Genomic DNA, 27,306 nt, shown 5'->3' with positions numbered 1-27,306 from the left:
AACATCATAGCCGCCAATCTCTAACTGCAATACAAGATCCTCCATCTTGTTTTGTAGACTGCATGCATTCAAATATAACACATTCAGTCCTGTATTCATCAACCTTTTTGATTTTGCCCCCATGTTACACTTCTCATCCCACTGACTGCAATTCTGCCCTAGCATCAGCCTATTCTTCCTAACAGTCTCACTGTATCCACTTGTGTACCAAATGTTCCATCCTCAGTCCTATCACTTCAATACCCATACACTTGCCAAATATTTTAAACCCTTACCAACATCCCTAGCGAATTTGCCTGCCAAGATATTGGTTCTCCTCAGGTTCAGGTGTAACCCGTCCTTTTTGTACACAAGAGATCCCAATGATCCACAGACCCTGCCTCCTGCATCAATTCCTCAGCCACACATTCATCTACCAGTTATTCTATTCTTAACCTCGCTGGCATGTGGTATAGGCAGCAGTCCAGAAATTACTACCCTGGAGGTTGTGCGTTTCAGCTTTCAACCTAACTCCCTAGAGTTATTTCAACACATTATGTGGATAGGAATTTGGCAAGCTTTGTTGGGCTGAATAGCCTGTTCTTGTCAAAAACTTTCTAATGTTCCATTATTCTCTCTTCAGGACCTCCACTCTTTTCGTACTTCTGTCCCAATATGACCCACGACTTTGGCTGCCCCCCCCCTCCCCCTTTGGAATGCAGTGCACCTGATCTGAGACATTACTGCCCCATTCTGTAATTAGCAGTAATAAGTGTGTTAGTCTTGAAGATGGTTGGAATTCCTATGAACTTCCATGCAATTACGTTAGTCTCATGCACGTTGAGAAATCTCATTATTGTCGGTTTTGTAATTCCTGGAATGCAAGGATTTTATCTTAAAAATAAAAGTTAGTTTACCTATGTAAAATATCTAATTACTATCATCATGTATTTAGCCTTTGTGATAACAGTTCCATTGTAAAGACCTTTGTTGAGAATCTCTTAGTTGTCTCTTAGGCAGAAGATTGGCTGAAATTGGGCTTACTCATTCTGTCAAGTATTTTTTGTATGAGATGATTCGAGCTTCCCCAATTAAATTTCTGGTTCATGAGTAAAATGCCAAACCTGTTAAAGTAAATTGCAAAATAGCAATTTTGCAATTTTCCAGCAGTAAAATTGGTAGAATCTAAAATATAGAGTTTAGCAATTGAATTTTTTTTGCCTGTCCGTTAATTATCACACATTGACTTCACATCCTTTAAGCTATGATGACTTAATAATATAGTTGAGCCAAAGATCAGAAATGGAACTGTAAATGCACAGGTAATTTTTTAAGATCATTAACTCACACCATCACGTTCAGGAGCAGTTATTACCCCTCAACCATCAGGCTCCTGAACCAGAGGGAATATCTTCCACTCACCCCGACACTGAACTAATTCTACAACCTATGAACTCGCTTTAAGGACTCTGCACTCTGTGTTCTCTATATTATTTATTTATAATTTTCATTTTGTATTTGCACAGTTTGTTGTCTTTTGCACATTGGTTGTTTGTCCGTCTCTGTTGTGCAAGGTATTCATTGATTCTATTGTTCCGTCTGTTTACTGTGAATGCCCACCAGAAAGTGAATCTCATTGTATGTGGTGACATAGATGTACTTTGGTAATAAATTTACCTTGAACTTGATGATCTTACACAATTTGAACCTTATTTTAAAATATATCAACTTTCAGAAATTTAAAGGGAAATCGTTTAACGGATCTGATTCCAGATACCTTTGAAGGTCTCTCGCTATTGAAATACTTGTAAGTCTCACAATTTATTTACTGCTTTTAATACTTTATGAACTATAGTGATTTTTGGGTTTTGCTTTTCAGCAAGATGAAAATGGCTATCTGTGCCACTAAAACTACTTGCTCAGAGCAAGCAGAGTTTTATTGATTTTTTGATGAAATAAGTCATTTGAATTGATTGTTTCATTCCAAAATGAGGTAGGAAGAGGGAAATTATTTTGCAGTTTAAGCTCCCTTTGGTTAATTATCAATGATCATTAACAGTCATTGAGTAATAACAAACCAGATTGCTAGATTTACTAGTTGCAACAAGTAAACTTGAAACTGAATGAGGATTAAAGATGTAAATAGATCATAGATTCTTTCTCCAGTGATACCAGAAGAAGCTATGAATAATGAAGGTGTGAAGATACATTGTGGTAGGTATTTATCCTTCATGATCCTTAACAGCTTGATGATGATAGTGAAGAGAGAGTCTGCTGATTCTCGAGTAGGGGGAACTTGAAATAAGGACGCTACAGACTGTAATAATGAAACAATGAATTGTGGGCCTTCCCTCTAGCTGTGGTGGGAGTGATATCTCTCTCTCCCTAGTGAGAGGGAGGGAGAGGTGTCAGGATGGACAGTAGTTTTTGATCATGGTCTTTGGGGGCTTACTGTTGCTTGGTGGGTGATGGAGAGGTTGATGTTTTCTGTTGGAACAAATGGGGGAAGGGGCGGGTTGATGCTTTGCTGCTGCTTGTGCAACGGAGGGGGAGGGGGTGTTGGTTTTTCTGTTTTATTTCCCACTATGTTTTGTGAATGTCTGCAAAGAGTAAGATTCAGTTTGTATACAGTATTCACTCTCTAACATTAAATTGAACCATTAAAAAACTACAGTAAATTCAATTGTGAGCAGTAACAAAAGGATTTTATGTTTGGCAAGTTACAACCAAGTCTTTAATTCTGCATTGCTACCACATTCCATTTGTAGTACAGTGTCCTGAATTTGAATGCTGGGGAAATTAAATATAACTTTTAAACTCTTACTAATGTAAAAAGATGCTAATGGGCCACTGGATCCACGTGCTGGCTCGCAGGGATTCCTTCTGTCCTTATTTGCCTGTTCCCATCATCATCATCAGGTGCCGTGCCCAGTTTGAGCTTTGACTGCCATGGCCCACACACTCCTGTTTCGGGTCAAGTGGATCAATTCATTGGTATTCATTTCCAGTTCTCTGGCTGCTGTCTCCATCATCATTTGTCTTTGTCTTCCTCTTGCTTTCTTCCCTTCAATCTTTCCCATGATTACCGTGCATTCTAACTCCTTTTTCCTAATCACATGTCCAATGAAGTTATGCTGCCTTTTCATGATCTCATACATTATTTCTCTTTTTGTGCTTGCTCTGTTCATGACATCCTCATTAGATATTCGTTTCATCCATGATATTCTTTGCATCCTCCTCAAAAACCACATCTCTGCTGCTACAATTCGTTTCCTTATGTTACTAGATATTGTCCAACATTCTGAGCCATATAACATAACTGGATAAACGTAACATTTCAGTACTCTGAAGCGGGTTGTTATGCCTAGTTTAGTATTGATCAGTATACTCTTCATTCTGGTAAAGGTGTCTTTTGCCATCCCTATTCTTCTTTTGATGTCCAAGTTGCACCTGCCATCTGATGTCACCCAGCTTCCTAAGTAGCAAAAGTTCTGTACTTGTTTTATGTCTTCCCCATTTATTCTCAGCCTGCAGATAGGATCCTCCTTCTTTTTGGATATCACCGTACATTCTGTCTTTTTGCAATTGATAGATAGACCCATTTTTACACTTTCTTCAACAATTATATCAATTAAGTTTTGTAGTTCTTCCTCCGTACTTGCAATTAACATAGTGTCACCTGCATATCTGAAATTATTGATGTTTTCACCGCCAACTTTGATTCCCAAGATGTCTCTTATTTTTGTAATATTGTTTCACTGTACACATTAAATAAATCAGGGGAGAAAACACACCTTTGTCTAATGCCTCTCTTGATTTTTGTAAACTGACTCAATTCTCCATCTATTCTTACAGCGGCAGTTTGTTCCCAGTACAGGTTTCTGATTAGGTGAAGGTCTTTCGAATCTAGATCTAGAGTTTTCTGTAATATTTCAAATAACTTATTGTGCTTCACTTTATCAAATGCTTTTGTGTAGTCGATAAAACAAACAAACAAATCTTTTTGCACTTGAATGGCTCATTCTGATAGTATCCTTAACATCAATATTGCGTTTCTTGTACCTTTGTCTTTTACAAAACCATATTGTTCTTTGCCTATTTCAGCTTGTATCTTACTTTTAGCTCGTCATCAAAATTCTTAGAAGTATCTTGATGATATGACTCATTAAACCTATGGTCCTATGTAATTCACATTCTATTGCTCCAGGTTTCTCAGGAAGAGTGATAAATACTGAGTTTTTTTGTCTCTTCTGGTATTATTCCAGTCTCATAAATGTCATTGATTAAATCAGTAAGTTTTTCAATTCCATAATCTTCAAGGGCAAGAATTTGTTCTATTACTAATTCATCAGGACCTGCTGCCTTTCCTTTCTTCATCTTATTTATTGCATTACCAACTTCAGATTGTAAAATACTTGGACCTTCAATGTTTTTCTTAATTTCTGGTTTTTCGCCTCGATCGTCTTCAAACAATTCCTGAATATATTCAGTCCATCTGTTCATAATCTCATCTTTTTTCATGATAATGGTACCATCCTTTGCTTTCAAACATCCACCTGAAGAACAGATGAGCTTTTTACCAGTGATATTCTTGATTTGTTGATGTAACCTTTTTGGATCAGAAATAGGGATTCTTTCTATTTGCTCACATTCCTGGTTTAACCATTTTCTTTGGCTTTTTGACATAGGCTTTTAACTTTTTAATCTAAGGATTTATATTCTATAGGATTTGCTTTCTTCCGTCTCTTTTCTTTCATTAGATTTTTGTTCTCATCTGTCATCCATTTATTCTTTGTGCTTTTTTCTTTTTTTAGGAATCATTGACTTTGCTGATTCTACCAAGGCATCTGTTAGAGAGTTAAATTTCATTTCTACATGATTGCTATCATCTTCAACAGATTCTATTTCAAAACTTTGAAATCTATTCCTTACCTCAATTGTAAATTTTTGTCTTATGTTTTCTTCTTTAATTAATTGCAAGTAGTCAAGGGATTGTTCAGGTATTTGCTTCTTTAGTTTTTTAAATTTTACTTTTACATGACATACTACTGGGTTATGGTCACTATTACAGTCTGCACCTGGATATGTTTTGCATTGAGTCACTGAGTTTCTAAATCTTTGGTTTGTAGTAATAAAATCAATTTGATTTCTAGTGTTATCACCTGGACTTTTCCAGGTCCACAAGTGTCTTGGATGGTTTTTAAAGTAGGTATTCATAATGACCTGATTATTCATCTTGCACCATTCTACCCATTTCTCACCTCTTTCATTTCTTTCCCCTAGTCCAAATTTTCCTATGGTATTTCCATCAGCACCTTGTATACTTTAGCATTTAGATCTCCCATGACAATAACAATATATTGAGATTTGCATCCATTCTTTGCTTGTTCAAGCTCTTCATAGAATTTATCTATATCTTCATTTGTTCCATCTGTTGTTGGTGCATATACCTGTATAATTACTAAATCAAATAGTTGTCCTCTGAATCTAACAAGGAGCATTCTTTCTGATATTGCCCAATGTCCTAAAACAGTTTTTGCCATGTTTTCATCCATAAGAATTCCTACTCCATTAGTATGGGATGTTCCACAAGAATAAATTAGTGTTTTACTTGTAATCTGACATGTTCCATCACCTATCCAACGAACTTCGCTAATTCCCATGATGTTAATCTTTAGTCTTTCCATTTCATTTATCACATTGTCCAATCTTCCTGCTCGATATAGGGTTCTTACATTCCAAGTGACAATAATTTTCTTTTGTGTTACTTTAATTTTATGAGCAGTAGCTTGATGACGGTCGGGGATCCCCTGCTGACCAGAATCAACCCTACCGAGCGAAGCATCTTCAGAATTGTCTTGAAGATCCTCTTGATGCTGTTGTTGTGTGATACATTTTGTGAGTTTGACTGTGGTTTTCTTAGCAAATTGCAACGGTGGTTTGCTATTGCCTACTGTTGGGTGAACTAAAGAAATCGCCATTTCTCTTCTCAAATGTTCATCTGCCTGTACTATAGCTGTTGACATTTGAGGTCGTAGCTCATCCGCCTTCTCTGTCATAAGTTCAGTTACTGAACCTGCCGGATCTGCTGTTGGCCTTCGCTCGTATCCTGAGCAGGAACCCTTGCAGGTGCTACCGTTCCGGGTCAGAGCGGCCCTGGGAGCAATGAATGACTAAGGGGTAACTCCACTTTCCCCAAAGCTCTGAAAGTCCCCAATCAGAGCCTCATCACCGGTTGCAGTTTAGAGTCATACCTATGCCTGTACCCATAGAAGTTATTTGTTTTCACATGCACCCACCAGTACCTCTTTTGATTCATTTAGCCACTAACTTACACTAGGGGGTAACTTACAGTGGTCAGTTAACTTCCTGCATGTTTTTGGGACATAGCAAACCACACAGTGGTGAAAAGAACAAGTGAACTCCACACAACAGCACCTGACTTTGGGATCAAATTCTGGTTCATGAAGCCATGAGGCAGCTGCACTTACATGCTACCTTCAACATTATTACACACATAAACTTAGATTTAAAATCTGATATTACTGTTTATGACTAGAACAATTGGGTTGCTAGAAACACCCATTTGGAACACAAAAGGAAGCAAATCTGCCATTCAGACCTTTGATTCCACATTCCCTATGATGGTTCAATCTTAACTATCCTTTGAAATGCTTGCTTGAACCAGGACAGGACAAGTGATGTTCACTTCCAGAAACCACAGCTCTCAGCCCTCTCAATCTCATCACTGTTGTGCACTGCTCCCCTTCCTGATGTTCATGCTACCAGTCTTAAAAGTCCTACCTGCAAATGTCCTTTAAATTTCCCTAACTTAAATCTTTGCCTTCTAGTATCTGACATTTCGACCATGGGGTCTTATCTACCCATCTGTGCCCTTCATGTTTTTATAAACTTCTATTTGATTGCCCCTCAGCCTCCGATGCTCGAGAGAAAACAATCCAAGTTTATCCAACCTCTCTTTATAGCTAATACTCTCTAATCCAGGCAATATCCTGTCAAACCTGTTTTGCACCTGCTCCAAAGCCCCATATTCCTTGTGTAGTGTGGCAACCAGAACTGCACACTGTAGTCCAAATGTAGCCTAGCTGAAGTTTTATACAGCTTTAACATGACTTCCCAACTTTTATACTTGATTCTCCAACCAATTGAGGCAAGTGTACCATCTTTACCACCTATCTACCTGTGATGCCACTTTCAGGGAACTCCAAGACATGAATATTCCAAAGGGTCCTACCATTTACTCCATACTTTCTCCTTGTGGTTCACTTCCCATTGTACAATACCACACACTTGGTCAGATTAAACTCCATTTGTTATTTCTCCATCCATATTTCCATCCTATACTGCTATATTCTTTGACAACCCTTCTTCCATAACTGTACCTTTATTGTGTTATCTGTAAACTTATAATTATCTCAGCTGCATCTTCCTTCAAATCATTTATATGTACAGAGTCTCCAGCACTGATCTTTGTGGAACACCGCCACAGATTTTCTGTCAGAATAATATCCTCTACCACTGCCTTTTGCTTTGTATAGTCAAGCCAGTTTTGAATCCACAGTACTAAGTTTCCATAAATTTCATGAGCCTTAATCTTCAGGATCAGCCTCCCATGAGGAACCTTGTTGAATACTTTACTGAAGTCCATATGGACAACATCCATTACCTTACCCTCATCAGTCATCTTCATCACCTCAAAAAAACTCAATCAAGTTTGTAAGATAGATTTCCCCTGCATATACGAGGGGTGATTGATAAGTTCATGGCCTAAAGTAGAAGGAGACAATTTTAGAAAACCTAGCACATTTATTTTTCCTACATTTACACACTTAGTCCAGCAGTCGTGGAGCATACGGATCCCTTCTTTGTAGGAGTTGGCGTCTTGGACCTCCAGAAGTGGTCCACAGCAGGGGTGATTGATAAGTTTGTGGCCTAAGGTAGAAGGAGATGGAGAAACTTCAGACTTTCTGCGTTTTCACTCAAAGATTTGAACTGCACGTGCATGTAACGAGAGCTGTATAACTCATCTCTTTCTACCTTAGGCCACGAACTTATCAATCAACCCTGCTGTGGACCACTTCTACAAAGAAGGGATCTGTATGCTGCACAACCACTGGACTAAGTGTGTACACGTAGGAGGGGACTATGTTGAAAAATAAATGTGCTAGGTTTTCTAAAATTGACGACTCCTACCTTAGGCCGCAAACTTATCAATCACCCCTCGTAGTTTTGTTGGCTATCCATAATAAATCCACGTGTTTCCAGATGTAAGTAGATCTTCTGTATAAGAATCTTCTTCAGTAATTTCTCTACTACTGAAGTAAGGTTCAATGGCTTGTAATTTCCTGGTTTATCCTTACTTCTTTCCTTGAACAAAACAACACCATTTGGCTTTTCTCCAGTTGTCTGGGACCTCACCTGTTGCAAAGGAGGGCGCAGAAGGCTCTGCCTAGTCCCCAGCAACCTCCTGTCTTCTGTCTCTCAGTAGTCTGGGGTAGATCCCATTTTATCGACCTAATATTCTTTCCTGCTTCTTTCATTTTCCTTAAGAGCCCTGTATGATTTCAGCTTCCCGAACCATACTTGTGTTTCCTCTTCCTTTTTGACTACATCGCTCATCACCCGAAGTTCTGGAACTTTCCATTCTGGTCTTCCTCGTAGGAACATATTCTGACTGGTGGCCACATGTCAGATGTGGACTTATCCAATAACAACTGCTCATAATCTATTCTCTCCAACTCCTACCCAACACTGTTGTAAGCAGCCTCCTCCACTTCCCCCCTGCCCAGTTTAGCGCATATGATAAGAAATGCTACAAATTACAACAGAGTACCACGCACAGCTGCAGCTTTTAACTCTTAACTAACGGCAACTTCATCTTCCATGTAATTAGTTTTATAACTCTGATTCCAGACTCAATTCACCCAGTGTGGCCTTATTTATAGAGGTTGATCAGACCTGCTCACAGTCTCTTTGCAAAACTGCGCTAGTTTGGCTCTAAGCCCTTCTCTCAACATCCTGTTTTTCTATAACAATAAAAAATGAAAATTGATGACAGAGAACTAATTAAGATGCATGGGATCCATGGTGACCTGGCCAGTGGGAGTCAGAATTGGTTTGCCCACAGAAGACAGAGGGTAATGATTTCTTCTGCCAGGAGGTCCGTGGCCAGTGGCGTTCCACAGGAATTATTACTGCAATCTCTGTAGTTTGTGATAAATGGCCTGGATGAAAATGTAGATGGGGACTTATTAAGTTTGCAGATGATACAAGGGTCGGTGGTGTTGAGAATAGTGTAGAGGATTGCAATGGATACAGCTGGATGTAGATCAGTGGTAGGCGGAGTTTAATCCAGCCAAATGTGAGGTGTTGCCTTTTGGGAGAAGAAAGAAATAGTAAACTGTTAGTGGCAATACCTTTAGACAGTGTTGATGTACAGAGGCATCTTGAGGTTGAAGTTCAAGGCTTCCTGAAAGCAGCTGCACAAGTTGATAAGGTGGTAAAGAAGGCATGTGGTTGGCTTGACTTTATTAGTCGGGGCAGTGAGTTTAAGAGTTGAGATATCATGTTGCATTTTTATAAAATTCTAATTAAGCTAGATCTGGAACATTACATTCAGCGTTGGTTGCCCCATGAAAGGAAGAATGTTGAGACTTTGGGAAGGGTACAGAGGAGGTTCACCAGGATGCTGCCTGGATTAGAGAACATGTGCTATAAGGAGAGTTTTGATACACTTGGGTTATTTTTTTTCTGGAGAGGCAGAGGCTGAGTAAGACATGATAGAATTTTATAAGATCATAGATAGAGTAGGCAGCTGGCATCTTTTTCCCAGGAGGAAAATATCTAGTATTAGAGGGCATGCATTTAAGATGAGAGGGCTAATTTGAATGGAGACCTGCAGTGACTGCTTTGTTCAAGAAGACTACATGTGGCAGGATTGTACAGTAGTAAAGCACCTTGACTAATTAGAAAGTTAAGTCTGAAATCTTAATGCAGTTCTAACCTTTCATGAGACAGGTCAATCTTAATAAGACTGAAAGATTACTGCCAAATCTTTTCCAACTTTTTTGTGCTTGGAATAATTTTATTGTACACCTCTGTCTCTCTGAAGTATAGTTACATTACTACTACATTTAACTGGGCCAGCCTGACTCTTGTGAACCTCTAAATCAGCAATGATATCTCACTCTTAAAATTCGGTGCTTGAAATGCACTGTGGGGGAGATAGTAGAAGCAGATACAACAGGACCTTTTAAAAGGCATTTAGACGGAAACTTGAGCAGGCGGGGGATAGATGGATACAGACCTTCTGCAGGTGGATGAGGTTATCTAGATTGATCTGCTAGATTGATGGGTTGAAAATCCCATTTCTTTGCTGTTATCTCCTATGTTCTCAGTGTTTGTGTATCTAGGTCAGTACTTTATAACCTTCCAAAGTGGTTATATTTGTTTCTGAAATGAATTTGAGCTCTGCTTTTGAAGAGTTGCCCATTGCCCACCTATGCATGTACAGTATATCACACAAGTACCCACTTCTTACATGAACTAGGGTGTTCACATCTTTTGCCTGTGTACTTGAATGTGATCCAAAGAAACACATGTTAAGAATAGGTCACGGATGAAATTCAAAGTCTCCACTGCAGTGGAAACATAAACATGGGATTCTGCAGATGCTAGAAATCCAAAGCAACACACACAAAATGCTGGAGGAACTTAGCAGGTCAGACAGCATCTATGGAAAAGAATAAACATTTGACGTTTTGAGCCAAGACCGTTCTTCAGAGGAAATATTTACATTTACATTTTTGTTTCGTGATCTGAGCATCACTTGGAAGGCCGGCATTTACTGCCCATCATAATACACCCTATCCTCGTTATATGCGTCTTCAGACAAAGGGGATTCACAGTCATGCGAGGATCCTATGTCTACCTATGTCTCCTTATATGCGTCCAAAACTCACAGTTATGTGAGGAGCACTGCTTTCCCGCCAATACAAGTCACGTGCGCACACCTCACAGTCTCACTGTTGGGAAGAGAAGCACCGCTTTCCCGCCAATACAAGTCAGGTGCGCGCGCCTCACAATCTCACTCCCGCCACTCTCGCATTGGTTTTGGCAAGGTGTGGATGCGCGATCTTGCGCTCTTAAACTTTTGTTGGTTTTACCTGTAGTGCAGTGATTTTGTGCTTGAAATATTTAACTATGCCTCCTAAGCGTCCGATGTCATGTCCTGGGCCGTCAGCCGAGCGGCAGAGAACCGCTTTAACATTTGAAAAAAAGTTGGAAATTATAAACAGTGCGGCATCGGCTGAAGGTAACACAGCTCTGGGATGCTACTGCTGGGAACGGAATCGTGCCTTTAAAGTTCTTTTGTTGCTTGACAATGTGCCAGCCCATCCTAAACATTTGGACAGCATTCATCCTAACATAACGGTGCGTTTCTTGCCGACTAACGCAACATCGCTGATTCAACCACCCGACCAAGGTGTGATCCACATTCAAGGCGTACGTATTTTTTTTACCGCAAACTATCTCTCAGAAGCTGCAAGCAACAGACGATTTTGAAAATCCCAGGAGTTTACCAACTGTGAGAGAATGGTGGAAGTCAGAACACTTGGCACAAATGGCGATGGACGTGGACCCAAGTTTAGAACGGAGTCAGCATTTCAGTCATTCCCTGCCGAGAAACCCTTCTTCCCTACAAGCAGATTTATGTTGAAAAACAAAATGCTGCCAAGGAAACAACCCTCACCACTTTCTTCAAATCGGTGTCATCTCCTGCTGCCGGCAGTTCTAAGAGTTCTGTGAGTCTTCCTTCACCCCTTGCTGTGCTTGATATTATCCTGATGACCACAACCATCCACCTTATCCGTGTAAAGCTGCCCAACACCACAACAACCACTCATCTCCCGGAGTGAACACAGCTGCCACTGTTGGTGAGTACTGTACCCCCTCGGATGTTAACTTTCTATGATTTATTACATTGAATATTACCTTAAATTGATGAAATATAAAACAAATTATTTTCACCATGGGTGCCTACCCAAGATCCACAAACCTGCCTGTCCTGGCAGACCTATTGTCTCAGCTTGCTCCTGCCCCACCGAACTCATTTCTGCATACCTCGACACGGTTTTATCCCCCCTTGTTCAATCCCTTCCTACCTATGTTCGTGACACTTCTCATTCTCTGAACCTTTTCGATGATTTTAAGTTCCCTGGCCCCCACCGCTTTATTTTCACCATGGATGTCCAGTCCTTATATACTTCCATCCCCCACCAGGAAGGTCTCAAAGCTCTCCGCTTCTTTTTGGATTCCAGACCTAATCAGTTCCCCTCTACCACCACTATGCTCCATCTAGCGGAATTAATCCTTACTCTTAATAACTTCTCCTTTGGCTCCTCCCACTTCCTCCAAACTAAAGGTGTAGCTATGCGCACCCGCATGGGTCCTAGCTATGCCTGCCTTTTTTCTGGCTTTGTGGAACAATCTATGTTCCGTACCTATTCTGGTATCTGTCCCCCACTTTTCCTTCACTACATCGACGACTGCATTGGCGCTGCTTCCTGCACGCATACTGAGCTCGTCGACTTCATTAACTTTGCCTCCAACTTTCACCCTGCCCTCAAGTTTACCTGGTTCATTTCCAACACCTCCCTCCCCTTTCTAGATCTTTCTGTCTCTGTCTCTGGAGACAGCTTATCTACTGATGTCTACTATAAGCCTACTGACTCTCACAGCTATCTGGACTATTCCTCTTCTCACCCTGTCTCTTGCAAAAATGCCATCCCCTTCTCGCAATTCCTCCGTCTCTGCCACATCTGCTCTCAGGATGAGGCTTTTCATTCCAGGACGAGGGAGATGCCCTTTTTTAAAGAAAAGGATTCCCTTCCTCCACCATCAACTCTGCTCTCAAACACATCTCCCCCATTTCACGCACATCTGCTCTCACTCCATCCTCCCGCCACCCCACTAGGAATAGGGTTCCCCTGGTCCTCACCTACCACCCCACCAGCCTCCGGGTCCAACATATTATTCTCCGTAATTTCCGCCACCTCCAATGGGATCCCATCACTAAGCACATCTTTCCCTCCCTCCCCCTCTGCTTTCCACAGGGATCGCTCCCTACGTGACTCCCTTGTCCATTCGTTCCCCCTCCATCCCTCCCCACTGATCTCCCTCCTGGCACTTGTCCTTGTAAGCAGAACAAGTGTTACACATGCCCTTACACTTCCTCCCTTACCACCATTCAGGGCCCCAGACAGTCCTTCCAGGTGAGGTGACACTTCACCTGTGAGTCGGCTGGGGTGATATACTGAGTCCGGTGCTCCCGATGTGGCCTTCTATATATTGACGAGACCCGACGCAGACTGGGAGATCGTTTTGCTGAACACCTACGCTCTGTCCGCCAGAGAAAGCAGGATCTCCCAGTGGCCACACATTTTAATTCCATATCCCATTCCCATTCTGACATGTCTATCCACGGCCTCCTCTACTGTAAAGATGAAGCCACACTCAGGTTGGAGGAACAACATCTTATATTCCGTCTGGGTAGCCTCCAACCTGATGGCATGAATATTGACTTCTCTAACTTCCACTAATGCCCCACCTCCCCCTCGTACCCCATCCGTTATTTATTTATATACACACATTCTTTCTCTCTCTCTCCTTTTTCTCCCTCTGTCCCTCTGACTATACCCCTCGCCCATCCTCTGGGTTTTTTCCCCCCTCCCCCTTTTCCTTGTCCATGGGCCTCCTGTCCCATGATCCTGTCATATCCCTTTTGCCAATCACCTGTCTAGCTCTTGGCTCCATCCCTCCCCTCCTTCTTCTCCTATCATTTCGGATCTCCCCCCACCTCCCACTTTCAAATCTCTTACTAACTCTTCCTTCACTTAGTCCTGACGAAGGGTCTCGGCCTGAAACATCAACTGTACCTCTTCCTAGAGATGCTGCCTGGCCTGCTGTGTTCAAATTACGGTATTGCTTTGCACTGTTGTAACTATATGTTATAATTATGTGGTTTTTGTCAGTTTTTTTTTCGTCTTGGTTTGTCTTGTGTTTCTGTGATATCATTCTGGAGGAACATTGTATCATTTCTTAATGCATGCATTACTAAGTGACAATAAAAGAGGACTGCATGTCCTCATAATCTAATCTAATGTAATCTAGCCTCTGACTGTTCTTGCATGTATGTGTACATATGTGGCTGGGATACTTTAGTTTCAGTGGTGGTCTTTCAGCATGTTGATGAGAACCAGATTTATCATCACTGACATATGTTGTGAAATGTGTTGTTTTGTGGTAGCAGTGCAGTGTAATAAAAAATTACTAAAAGTTACAAGAAGCATATATAAAAAATAAAAATTAAATAATGCAAAAAAAGCAAAATAATGAGCTTGTATTCATGATTTCGTAGACCATACAGAAACTTATTGCTGATGGAAAGAAGCTGTTCCTAAGACATTGAGTATGTGCCTTCAGGCTCCTCCTGCCTGAGAGTAGTAACGAGAAGAGTGCATACCTGTGGCTGCAACCTTTTGAAGGCATTACCTTTTGAAGATCTCCTTGATGTTGGAGAGACTATTTTCCATGCTGGAACTGGCTGAGTCTACAGTCCGCTGCAGCTTTTTTTGATTTTGTGCATTGTGCCTTCATACAAAGTTCAAAGTAAATTTATTATCAAAGTACATATATGCCACCATATACAATCCTGAGGCTCATTTTCTTGTGGGCATACTCAAAAAATCCACAATAGAATAATAGCCATAATAGAAATAATGAAACACTGCACCAACTTGGGCATTCAACCAGCGTGCAAAAGACAAAAACCTGCACAAATACAAATGAGAAGTAAATATTTAAATAAGCAATAAATATCGAGAACATGAGATGAAGAATCCTCGAAAGTGAGATAATAGGCTGTGGGTACATACTAGGTATATAAGAAATACTCAAAACTCCTCTGGAGATTGTGGAAGATAATGAGAAAGATTTGGACCAAAGGCTGTATTCCACCAAGCTAGAAAATCGCTGAAGGATGTTTTGTTCCCAAGGAAGAAGATTCCTCTACAATCATGCAGTTTAGGACAATCTCCCTCCTTAGCATGGAGTGGAAGATATTCTTCTCAGTGCTTGTGAGAAGGCTGACCTCTTACTTAATGGAGAACCACTATATCAACACATCCATCCAGGAAGGTGGCATCCTGGGTTTTTCTGGGTGCTTTGGACACACCTCAATAATCAGCCGATTAATCTGCAAGGCCAAGCAGAAGAAAGGTGGCTTGACAGTCATCTGTTTAGACCTAGCCAACGCCTATGGATCAGTTCCACAAGCTCTCATCCAGGTTGGCCTGGGCCACTACCATCAGTAATTTGAGACATGATCACCGGCTACCTAGGAGGATTTAAGCTGTGCTTCACTTTAGCCCGTTTTACAACCAGGCGGCAAGATCTCCAAAAAGAAATTCCAACTGGCTGTACAATCTCCCCCAAGCTGTTTCTCATGGGTATGAACCTCCTCATATCAGCAGCAGCAGACGTAACCCAAGGCCCAGTGTTGGAGCCCAGAATCCCACAACCTGCAATATGGGGGTTCGTGGATGATATCACAGTAACCATTGTAACCCATGTCCAAGCAAGTTGGGCATTGGAAACCCTGGACAACGTAGCTACCTGGACGAGGATGACCTTCAAGGCCAGGACGTCCAGATGCAGGTTGATCAAAAAAGGCAAGGTTACTAGCAAGTTCAGGCTTCAAGTACAGGAAGAGTTATTCTATCCATAGAAGACAATTCAGTAAAATGTCTTGGAAGGTGGTTTAATGCAGGAATGACAGATAGTGCCAACGTCACCGACACTGTGAACTAGACAGAAGAGTGGCTGAAGAAGATTGACAAAACCAGACTCCCTGGTAAATTTAAGACATGGCTATACCAATATGGTCTTTTACTAAGGCTGCTCTGACATTTCATGGTGTACGAGTTCCCATGACCACTGTAGAAGGCATCGAGAGACAAGTTAACAACTACCTACGGAAGTGGCTGGGGATCCCCACAAGTTTTTCTTCATTGGAGCTCTACATAAGATCAGGCCAGCTACAGCTCCTGTTGTCATTGGTAGTGGGGGAGTTCAAGGTGGCAAAGTGTAGAATTGTGTTAACACTGAGGGGCTCTGATGACAACCTAATAAATCAAGCAGGAGTCGCAATAAGATCGTGCCAAAAGTGGGCCGCTAACTCGACCATAGACCAGGCAGTGAGCTCCCTGCAATTGAGAAATATCATCGGCAACCCATGCCTGTGACAGCAAGGCCACTTCCAATGATGGGGGATTGCAAGTACAAGCAAAAGGGGTGACATGGTCCAGGCAGAGGTCCAGAACCGTGAGGATGAAAGGTGGGTTTAGAAGGCAGTGGAGTTGGGGGTCACAGAGCACTTGGACAAAATAGGATCTTTCCAAACTCAAGATCACTTGGGCAGAGCTTTGGAGGCTGGAGTCCTGCACTTCTTTACTTCTGTGGTCTGTGTATGACACTGTTCCCACACTATCACAGCTGCACACATGCTAGCTGAGAGAGGACCCTAACTACAAGCTTTGTGGCTAGCTCAGTTCACTGGCACGCATACTATCAGGATTCAAAACAGCTTTAATACAAGGTCTTCCTGTCCCTTGCTGACACACTGGAGGTGTAAAAGGAGACCAGCTGGCAGAGAGGCAAACAGGGCAGTCATTTTCATTAAGGAGAGGGCCATGCCAGTCCTATCAAAGAGGCCTAAATCTAATCTGCTGCAAACTGCTAAATCATGGGAGATGAGGGTTGATGTGGGGAGGAAGCTGCGGTTTCTGGAGGTAGGGCAAACTACACTTCGACCAGACATCGTACTGTGGTCCACCGAAGACAAGAGAATCATCCTGGTGGAGCTTACAGTACCACTGAGGAAGGATGTGAGGAGGTTCACGAGAGGAAGGCCCTGAAGTACCAGTCCTTAGTCCAGGAGAGCAGGGACAAAGGATGGCAGACGTGCTATTCCTCGTGGAGGTCGATTGTAGAGGGTTCCTGGCAAGGTCAGGTCAAGTCAAGTCAAGTCAAGTTGCTTTAATTGTCATTTCAACCATAACTGCTGGTACAGTACACAGTAAAAACAAAACAATGATCCTTCAGGGCCATGCTACATGAAACAACACAAAACTACACTAGACCACATGAAACAACACAAAACGACATTAGACTTCAGGCCTGCACGAGACTACATAAAGTGCAGAAAACAGTGCAAGGCAGTAATTAATAAACAAGACAATAGGCACAGTAAAGGACAAATTACAGTATAATAATGATGTAAATGTAAACAATGTTTTATCAGGAATTGAGCAAAAATTGCAAAGGGAGTGGAGTGGTGTTCAGTTGAGTGTATGTGTGTGTGTGAAGGTTGGTGTCTGACTAGACTCTGGGAATTGAGGAGTCTAATGACTTGGGGGAAGAAACAGTTACATAGTCTGGTCATGAGAGCCCAAATGCTTCGGTACCTTTTGCCAGATGGCAGGAGGGAGAAGAGTTTGTATGAGGGGTGTGTGGGGTCCTTCACAATGCTGTTAGTTTTGCGGATGTGGTGTGTGGTGTAGATGTCTGTAATGGTGGAAAGAGAGACCCCGATGATCTTCTCAGCTGACCTCACTATCCGCTGCAGGGTCTTGCAATCTGAGACGGTGCAATTCCTGAACCAGGCTGTGATGCAGCTGCTCAGGATGCTCTCAATACAACCTCTGTAGAATGTGGTGAGGGTGGGGGGGTTGGAGATGGACTTTTCTCAGCCTTCGCAGAAAGTAGAGATGCTGCTGGGCTTTCTTGGCTGTGGAGTTGGTGTTGAGGGACCAGGTGAGATTCTCCACCAGGTGAACACGAAGAAATTTGGTGCTCTTAACGATCTCTACAGAGGAGCCGTCAATGTTCAGCGGAGAGTGGTCGCTCCATGCTCTCCTGAAGTCAACAACCATCTCTTTTGTTTTATTCACATTCAGAAACAGGTTGTTGACTCTGCACCAGTCTGTTAGCCACTGCACCTCCTCTCTGTATGCTGACTCATTGTTCTTGCTGATGAGACCCACCACAGTCGTGTCATCGGTGAACTTGATGATGTGATTCGAGCTGTGTGTTGCAGCACAGTCGTGGGTCGGCAGAGTGAACAGCAGTGGACTGAGTACACAGCCCTGGGGGGCCCCCGTCAACAAAGTCAGCATGGAGGTTGCTGTCTGCACTGGGCCTTGATGAAAAGAGCAAGAACCAAGTGGCTCGCAGGTTGGGGGAGGAAGCAGAAAGAGCCTCTTGCTGGATATGGAGCAGGCGAGAGGGGTTGAGCTGGAAGTCAGGAACAGATGAGCAGTGACTTGGCCACCACTGCTGGCCCACCACTGGAGAGTGTAGTGGTTAAGGGTCGAAACACTCTGAAGTTTGGGCATCACCTGACAACATCTGCCCTTGGTCAAAGGTTATGGTTACCTCATCAGTTAACTGAAGAGAACACTCTGTTATATGATGCAAGCAATGATGGGGCAAGTGAAATTGAGTGAAATTATCCCCTTTGGTTCAAGAATCTGATGTTTGAGGGGTAACAATTGTTCCTGAACCTGTTGGTGTAAGTCCTGAGGCTCCTGTACCACCTTCCTGATGGCAGCAGCAAGAAGAGAGTATGTTCCTGGGTTGAGGGGGCCCCTGATGATGGATGCTGCTTTCCTACAATGACACTTGGTGCAGATGTGCTCAGTGGTGGAGAGGGCTTTACCTCAGATGGACTGGGCTATATCTATTACTTTTAAGGTTTACAAGATCCCTCTGTAACCTTTGATATCCTTCTTTGGTATCAACACTTCCTAATTTTGTGTTATCCACAAACTTACTGATCAAGCTTGTACATTAAATAATAAATAACAAGGTTCTCTACAGCCAGTCCCGCAGAACACCACTAGTCACTGGTCTCCATTCTGATAAACAACCTTGAACCAGCTCCCTCTGCTTCCTGCTTCAGAGCTTCTTTTTACTAATAAAGGAAAGAAATAATACCATAATCCTCTCAAAACTAATCAGTAAACTCCAAGACCTGGGCTCAATATCCCTTTGTGCAATTGGATCCTGGATTTCCTCCCTTGCAGACCCCAGTCAGTTTGGATTGGCAAAGCATCTCCTCCACAATCTCCATCAGCGCAGGGATAGGTACTTAGTCCTCTGTTGTACTGGCTTTACACCTATGACTGTGTGGCTAAGTACAGCTCCAATGCCATATTCAAGTTTTCTGATGACACCACTGTTGTAGGCCATATCAAAGGTGATGAATCAGCCCTCAGGGGGGAGATTGAAAATTTGGCTGGGTGGTGTCATAACAACAACCTCTCACTCAATGTCAGCAAGACCAAGGTGCTAGTTGTAGACTTCAGGAGAGGAAAACCAGAGGTTCACGAGCCAGTCCTCATCAGAGGATCAGAGGTGGAGAAGGTCAGTTGCTTTAAATTCCTGCATGTCACTATCTCAAAGGACCCGTCCTGGACCCATCATATAAATATAATTGCAAAGAAAACACAACAAGAACCTCTACTTCCTTAGAAGGCTGTGAATGGTCAGCATGCCATCAAAACCCTTGACGAACTTCTACAGATGTATGGTGGAAACTGATTTGACTGGCTGCATTATGGCCTCTTATGAGAACACCAATGCCTTTGAATAAAAAACCTACAAAAGGTAGTGGGTTTGGCCCAGTACATTACGGGTAAAACCCTCCCAACCATTGAGCACATCTACATGAAATATTGCCGCAGAAAAGCAGCATCCACTATCAAAGATCCTCAATCCATACTCTTTTCTCACTGCTGCCATCAGGTAGAAGGTACAAGAGCTTCAGGACTCGCACCATCAGGTTGAAGGACAGTTACTACCACTCAGCTATCAGGCTCTTGAACAAAAGAGGATCATCAATTGAGATGTTCTCACAACCAGTGATCTCACTTTAAGGACTCTTTATTTTGTTATTTATTGCTATTTATTTATAGTTGTGTTTGCACAGTTTGTTGCCTTCTGTACTCTTGCTCTTTCATTGATCCTGTTTACAGTTACTATTCTATAGATTTGCTGAGTATGCCCGCAGGAAAAAGAATCTCTGGGTTGTATGTGGTGACATGTAAGTACTCTGATAATAAATTTTACTTTGAACTTTGAACAGTAAACAATAATAAGCATTTATAATAAATAACTTTCTCCTTCTTGAGGGGCCACTTAGCAGCACATTTACATTTGAGTACTCTTGTGAAGTCTGATCTGGAGTAGAGGCAACCAAAATTACATTTCTCAGTAAAACTTCTTCATCATATGCTTACAGAAGCAGGGAATGCCAGAATAGTTCTTCTGATGGGGGTTAATTCTAAGCATATTAGTTACTATTCAAACTTCAAAGTTCAAAGTAAAATGTATTATTGGAGTACATACATGTCACCATATACAACCAAGCTCCTTTTTCTGCAGGCGTACTCAGCAAATCTATAGAATAGTATCTGTAAATCGGATCAATGAACAACAAACTGTAGAAATACAAATATAATTAAAAAGCAATAAATAACAAGAGCATGAAATACAAGATAAGGAGTCCTTAAAGTGAGACCATCGGTTGTGGGAACACCAGAAATAAAATGAGTGTCATCCCTTTTGTTCAAAGCCTGATGGTGAGGGGTAATAACTGTTCACAAAATCTAGAAAAAAATCAAAGTAGCTTTTGCTATCTACCAAAACAGCTATAGCAGGGGTCCCCAACCTTTTTCGTACTGCGGACCGGTTTCATATTGACAATATTCTTGCAGACCGGCCAACCGGGGTGGGGTGGGGGCGGGGGGGGGGTAGGGTTGCCAACGTACAAGAGTAGCAGTCAAATACGTTGGGTTTACCCCGAGAAAGACTACAATTGTAACTTGCGCATGCGTTTACGTGCCGATTTCTTACAAATTGTTTTTGCCGATTCTGTTGGCGGCGGCGGGGGGGGGGGGGGTGGTGTTAATCACGACCGGAATATAGGTGATAAGTGGCTAATACACTTAATTTCGTTTCTAAAAGGGCTTATCTAAGGAATTTAATATTAAACACATAGCGCATATTTTCCTCGCATGAATATAGTGATAAGACAATTATCAGGGGAGGACAGGGGGGCTTGAAGTAAGTGTTAAACGAACTTCCAGTGGAAGTGGTACAGGCAGGTTCGATATTATCATTTAAAGAAAAATTGGATGGGTATATGGACAGGAAAGGAATGGAGGGTTATGGGCTGAGTGTAGGTAGGTGGGACTAGGTGAGAGTAGCGCTCGGCACGGACTAGAAGGGCAGAGATCGCCTGTTTCCATGCTGTAATTGTTACATGGTTATATAAGTCACTTATAATAGCATCATAACATTTTAAGTAACATTTGGATATCAAACACACAGCGCATATTTTCCTCATATGAAAATATAAAATCATTGCAACGCACCAATATCGCTGAATCAGTGGGAGCCCTGGGCTTGTTTTCCTGCAACAAGACGGTCCGATCGAGGGGTGATGGGAGACAGCGATACTCGAAGGGGGTTCCTTATGTCCGGTCTATTCCGCGATTTAGTTTTCGTTGCATTCATTGCAGAGATATGTTGGAAATGAAAGCAACGTTTTCAGTGCTTTCCTGACTATCTCAGGATATTTAGCCTTGACTTCGATCCAGAGTGCCAGCAGAGATGTTATGTCAAACATACTTTTCAGCCCGCCGTCATTTGCAACCTCGAGGAGTTGATCTCCTTCCCGCGCTGACGTGGATGACGCGCGGGTAATGACCTCACGTGCATAATGGCTCAACAGTGGGCGTGACAGGGAATGTGGAAAGGTGCAGCTGACTCCTATCGCCAAATCATATCGTTTCCTTGCGGCCCGGTGGTTGGGGACCACTGAGCTATAGAATTACCTCTATCTATAATTCAAACATCAACCTCTGTGTTGTATCTTGGAATGGATACAGCTGTGTTGGTTTCTAGGCCAAAAAAAGCTTAAAAACCAATTTAAATGCAAACAACAGGAATTCTGCAGATGCTGGAAATTCAAGCAACACACATCAAAGTTGCTGGTGAATGCAGCAGGCCAGGCAGCATCTGTAGGAAGAGGTGCAGTCGACATTTCAGGCTGAGACCCTTCGTCAGGACTAACTGAAGGAAGAGTGAGTAAGGGATTTGAAAGTTGGAGGGGGAGGGGAGATCGAAAATGATAGGAGAAGACAGGAGGGGGAGGGATAGAGCCAAGAGCTGGACAGGTGATAGGCAAAAGGGGATACGAGAGGATCATGGGACAGGATCTCTTTCACCCTGCCCTCAAGTTTACCTGGTCCATTTCCGACACCTCCCTCCCCTTTCTAGATCTTTCTGTCTCTGTCTCTGGAGACAGCTTATCCACTGATGTCTACTATAAGCCTACTGACTCTCACAGCTATCTGGACTATTCCTCTTCTCACCCTGTCTCTTGCAAAAACGCCATCCCCTTCTCGCAATTCCTCTGTCTCCGCCGCATCTGCTCTCAGGATGAGGCTTTTCATTCTAGGACGAGGGAGATGTCTTCCTTTTTTAAAGAAAGGGGCTTCCCTTCCTCCACTATCAACTCTGCTCTTAAACGCATCTCCCCCATTTCACGTACATCTGCTCTCACTCCATCCTCCCGCCACCCCACTAGGAATAGGGTTCCCCTGGTCCTCACCTACCACCCCACCAGCCTCCGGGTCCAACATATTATTCTCCGTAACTTCCGCCACCTCCAACGGGATCCCACCACTAAGCACATCTTTCCCTCGCCCCCCGCATTCCGCAGGGATCGCTCCCTACACAACTCCCTTGTCCATTCGTCCCCCCCATCCCTCCCCACTGATCTCCCTCCTGGCACTTATCCGTGTAAGCGGAACAAGTGCTACACATGCCCTTACACTTCCTCTCTTACTACCATTCAGGGCCCCAAACAGTCTTTCCAGGTGAGGCAACACTTCACCTGTGAGTCGACTGGGGCGATAAACTGCATCCGGTGCTCCCGATGTGGCCTTTTATATATTGGTGAGACCCGACGCAGACTGGGAGACCGCTTTGCTGAACAGCTACGCTCTGTCCGCCAGAGAAAGCAGGATCTCCCAGTGGCCACACATTTTAATTCCACATCCCATTCCCATTCTGACATGTCTATCCACGGCCTCCTCTACTGTAAAGATGAAGCCACACTCAGGTTGGAGGAACAACACCTTGTATTCCGACTGGGTAGCCTCCAACCTGATGGCATGAACATCGACTTCTCTAACTTCCGCTAAGGCCCCACCTCCCCCTCATACCCCATCTGTTACTTATTTTTATGCACACATTCTTTCTCTCACTCTCCTTTTTCTCCCTCTGTCCCTCTGAATATACCTCTTGCCCATCCTCTGGGTCCCCCCCCCTTGTCTTTCTTCCCAGACCTCCTGTCCCATGATCCTCTCGTATCCCCCTTTTGCCTATCACCTGTCCAGCTCTTGGCTCTATCCCTCCCCCTCCTGTCTTCTCCTATCATTTTGAATCTCCCCCTCCCCCTCCAACTTTCAAATCCCTTACTCACTCTTCCTTCAGTTAGTCCTGACGAAGGGTCTTGGCCTGAAACGTCGACTGTACCTCTTCCTACAGATGCTGCCTGGCCTGCTGCGTTCACCAGCAACTTTGATGTGTGTTGCTTGTTTCTTTTTGCCAGAACAATGTGTGATACAAAGTAGATTCAAGCAAGGCCATGCGTAATTTGTGACTGCCTAAGTATTCACAGAAGTTCGCTGTAGTCTGATGTCACTTGAAAGCATTGTACTAGAGGCGATTGATAAGTTCGTGGCCTAAGGTAGAAGCAGATGAGTTATTAACTTCAAACTTTCTGCATTATCACTCAAAGAGTTGAACTGCACGTGCATGTAACGAGAGTGTCTTGGACCTCCAGGTGGTCCACAGCAGGGGTAATTGATAAGTTTGTGGCCTAAGGTAGAAGGAGACGAGTTATACAGCTCTCGTTACATGCATGCGCAGTTCAACTCTTTGAGTGAAAATGCAGAAAGTTTGAAGTTTGAACTCATCTCCTTCTACTTTAGGCCACAAACTTATCAATCACCCCTGCTGTGGACCACTTCTGGAGGTCCAAGACGCCGAATTCTACAAAGAAGGGATCCATACGCTCCATGACCTCTGGACTAAGTGTGTAAATGTAGGAAAAATAAATGTGCTAGGTTTTCTAAAATTGACGTCTACCTTAGGCCATGAACTTATCAATCACCCCTCCTATATACATTGTGGCTTGTTATTTGTTTTGTTCTATTTTTGATCATTTCAAGGGTGTTATTTTTGACAAAAATAAGGTATTTTTGTTTATTTAAGGAAGCTTAACAAATGTCTCAGCTTGTTAATTAGATTGAAAAACTGTGTTCACACATCTGCAATTTGTAAAGAACATTCTTAAAGCAAGATGGCAAGATGGAACATAAAATTAATTGCCAATTTCGAGATGTATCATAGCGTGAAAAAGGAAACTTTATCCAGTTAGCTCTCGGGCTTTTTAAAATTAGTTATGATCATGTGAAAGCAAAAAATTCAACACCTACTTATGGATGATTATGTCACCTTTCCTGCAGGTTGTTTTGTGTATGATTCCAAGGATCAACAAATCATATAAATCATGTTTATTTTTGAAAAAAAGTTCTTTCTAAATAGTTCAGGGTACTTCAGGAGCATTTAAAGTAGCTGCCATTTCAATGATTTCCATAGCAGCCTTCATCTGTAATGGATTTCAAGGTATATTCCTTTATATCATCTGGCTATGTAATATTATTAACAACTAGTTAAATGAGTGATTGGCATTTCTGTTGCACCTTTGAAAAGGTTAGTACTTACCGTTAGTCTTGCAAGACCATGGATCTGCACCTGGAAAGTCTTCACTCTCCAGGGCGCAGGCCTGGGCAAGGTTGTATGGAAGACTGGCAGTTGCCCATGCTGCAAGTCTCCCCTCTCCATGACATCGATGTTGTCCAAGGGAAGGGCAAGGGCCGATACAGCTTGGCACCAGTGTCGCTGCAGAGCAATGTGTGATTAAGTGCCTTGCTCAAGGACACAACACACTGCCTCAGTTGGGGCTCAAGCTCACGACCTTCAGATCGCTAGTCGAATGCCTTAACCACTTGGCCACGTGCCCACACACTTACCAAAGTGGGAGGTACTTACCAAAGTTAATGATTTGATTTTTGACTTGGGGTTATACAAAAATACACTATCTACTTTGCAAATGGCGCCTCCCACACACTGCAGTCGAGAATGACTAATCTATTGTGATGATGTTGAGGGATAATGAATGGTGAGAGTGTATAATTCACATGCTCGTCTTTGAAGTAGTTCCACAAGGTCTCTTGTGTCAACCTGAGGTCCTCAGTGAGAGCTCATGGTAATGATAGGAATGGGAGTCTGCTTGCATGGACGCAGAGGCATCTTTCTGGGCTACAGCCAGACATTCTCAGCAAGTGGTTGATTGAGAGGTGTCTGTCAGGAGTAATGCTAGACAGTAAATGAATGTTGTCACTTTGCCCATGCCTGGGTGGTGGCCCGTGCCTCTGCCTGTTTCTATAGTCCGAAGGACAGGTGATAGGTTGCAGTTGGAAGTAAATTGTAAGATGAGGCAGAGATCGATAACAGTGGGATCCTGATGGCAGGAAGCTGAGAGTGACGATGACCTTGTCTCACGTGTAAAGCCACGTGTACTTGTGAGGCTGCATTTAAGGTTACAGGAAGTCACAGATCTCTGTAATGATAAATAATAATTTGAATGTTGGCTCTTTAAAGAGGATTTTGGGGAAAATGAGTTTAGCAAATTTGATTGTTCTGCCTTGAGACCAATTTTGAGCACAGAAGCACGTTATTAGAGAGGGTTTTATACTAAGAAGGTGTGATTGTGCAAATGAAAACCCCGCCAAGAAGCCAGAAGTTGAATTTCCTGACCAGTGCAAACACTTTGAGAAGTGTGCGCAATGTTGTATCATTTTCACATGCATCTTTAAGGCACTACGTTTGGAGTTGAGTGGGTGAAATTGCAGGCCGTTGTGTTTTTTGTTTATCCATTGACCTAAAGGGCCACATTTTATGTATGATTTCACTTTTCTTCTCTGTTTATATTACAGGTTTTTATCTTATAATTCTATTAGGTTTATTGCAGATTATGTCTTCCAGCCTACTCCGGAAATTGAACTGATGTAAGTTTTTTTAAAATATTAAAATCAATTTAAATCGTATTAAGATATAGAAACATTATATATTAAAGCACATCTTTTCTTTCAAAGTGATATAAGCAACAACAAGTTGCTTGCAATACAAGGGGATCTCTTTCGGACAAAACATGGATTACGCTTTCTGAAAGTCTTGTAAGTAATTTTTAAGAGTGTGTATTTTATGCCATTTACCAATGACTGACTTACTGCCCATTACATCGTTGGTGTTTAGGGCAGCCGTGAAGGTCCTCCATCTCTGTCTGTCCATGCTATCACACACAGATGAAGAAGGATTCTTCATTGCTGTGCCCGTAACAATTTCTTTCTGACCAGTCAGACCTGGAGGACCAGCGGACCCCTCTTAGTCTGGCCTCTACCCTTTGACCTGTTTGGCAGGGTGACCCTACCAAGAATCAAAGCACAAGCCCTTGACTCTACCCAACAGAACTCTCTGGGTCATTGAAGGTCTCAAGCCTCCAAACCCTACAAGATTGTGGTCCCCACGGAGGCATTTACCAACTATCTCCTTAAAAAACGTGACCCAGCTAAGAATATGGTTTTAGAGGCAGTATCAGCTCTCCTGTTCTCCTCTCCTTTGTAGTAAACCATGCTCTCATGAGGTAACGTAACATTAACAGGACATTTTAGGGAATTTAACATATATAATTCCCTTTCTGAGCATTGATTACAAATGTATTCTCAATGTTTTTAGTTTTCATGAGATATTAAGTTAAATATTTACATGATTTATGTTATCTCTTAACACATTCATAAAGTATTTCTTTTTCTATCAGCATGAAGTTAGTTACAGAATTCTAGAAACTATAGCATGGAAAGAAACTCTTAGCCCATCAGGTTCATGGTGTCTCTATGTAAGAACAATTCTACTCATGTATTAGAGATATTTTTTTCCATATTTTTCCTTTCAAGGTTCTAATCCAGTTCCTTTTTGAACAGCATAATCAAATTTGCCTTCTGCTGCTGCTTCTCAACATTCCAGATACCAGCTCCAAATCTTACATCT

The 27,306-nt window shown here is 42.5% G+C and overlaps 1 protein-coding gene across 1 annotated transcript in view; it reads left to right on the top strand.

The window, feature by feature from the left end:
• The window catches only part of LOC140194781 (uncharacterized), a 146,347-nt gene that overhangs the window by 13,363 nt on the left and 105,678 nt on the right, over nt 1-27,306 (top strand). The window contains exons 3-5 of the mRNA XM_072252061.1: nt 1,715-1,786; nt 26,196-26,267; nt 26,355-26,435. Of these exons, the coding sequence (XP_072108162.1) occupies nt 1,715-1,786; nt 26,196-26,267; nt 26,355-26,435 (225 nt within the window). The remainder of the gene's footprint in view (nt 1-1,714; nt 1,787-26,195; nt 26,268-26,354; nt 26,436-27,306) is intronic.

This window comes from Mobula birostris, chromosome 3 (assembly GCF_030028105.1).
Source record: "Mobula birostris isolate sMobBir1 chromosome 3, sMobBir1.hap1, whole genome shotgun sequence".
Lineage (NCBI taxonomy): Eukaryota > Metazoa > Chordata > Chondrichthyes > Myliobatiformes > Myliobatidae > Mobula > Mobula birostris.
The sequence above is the reverse complement of the archived record's forward strand: the minus strand, read 5'-3'. Positions and strand labels throughout refer to the sequence as shown.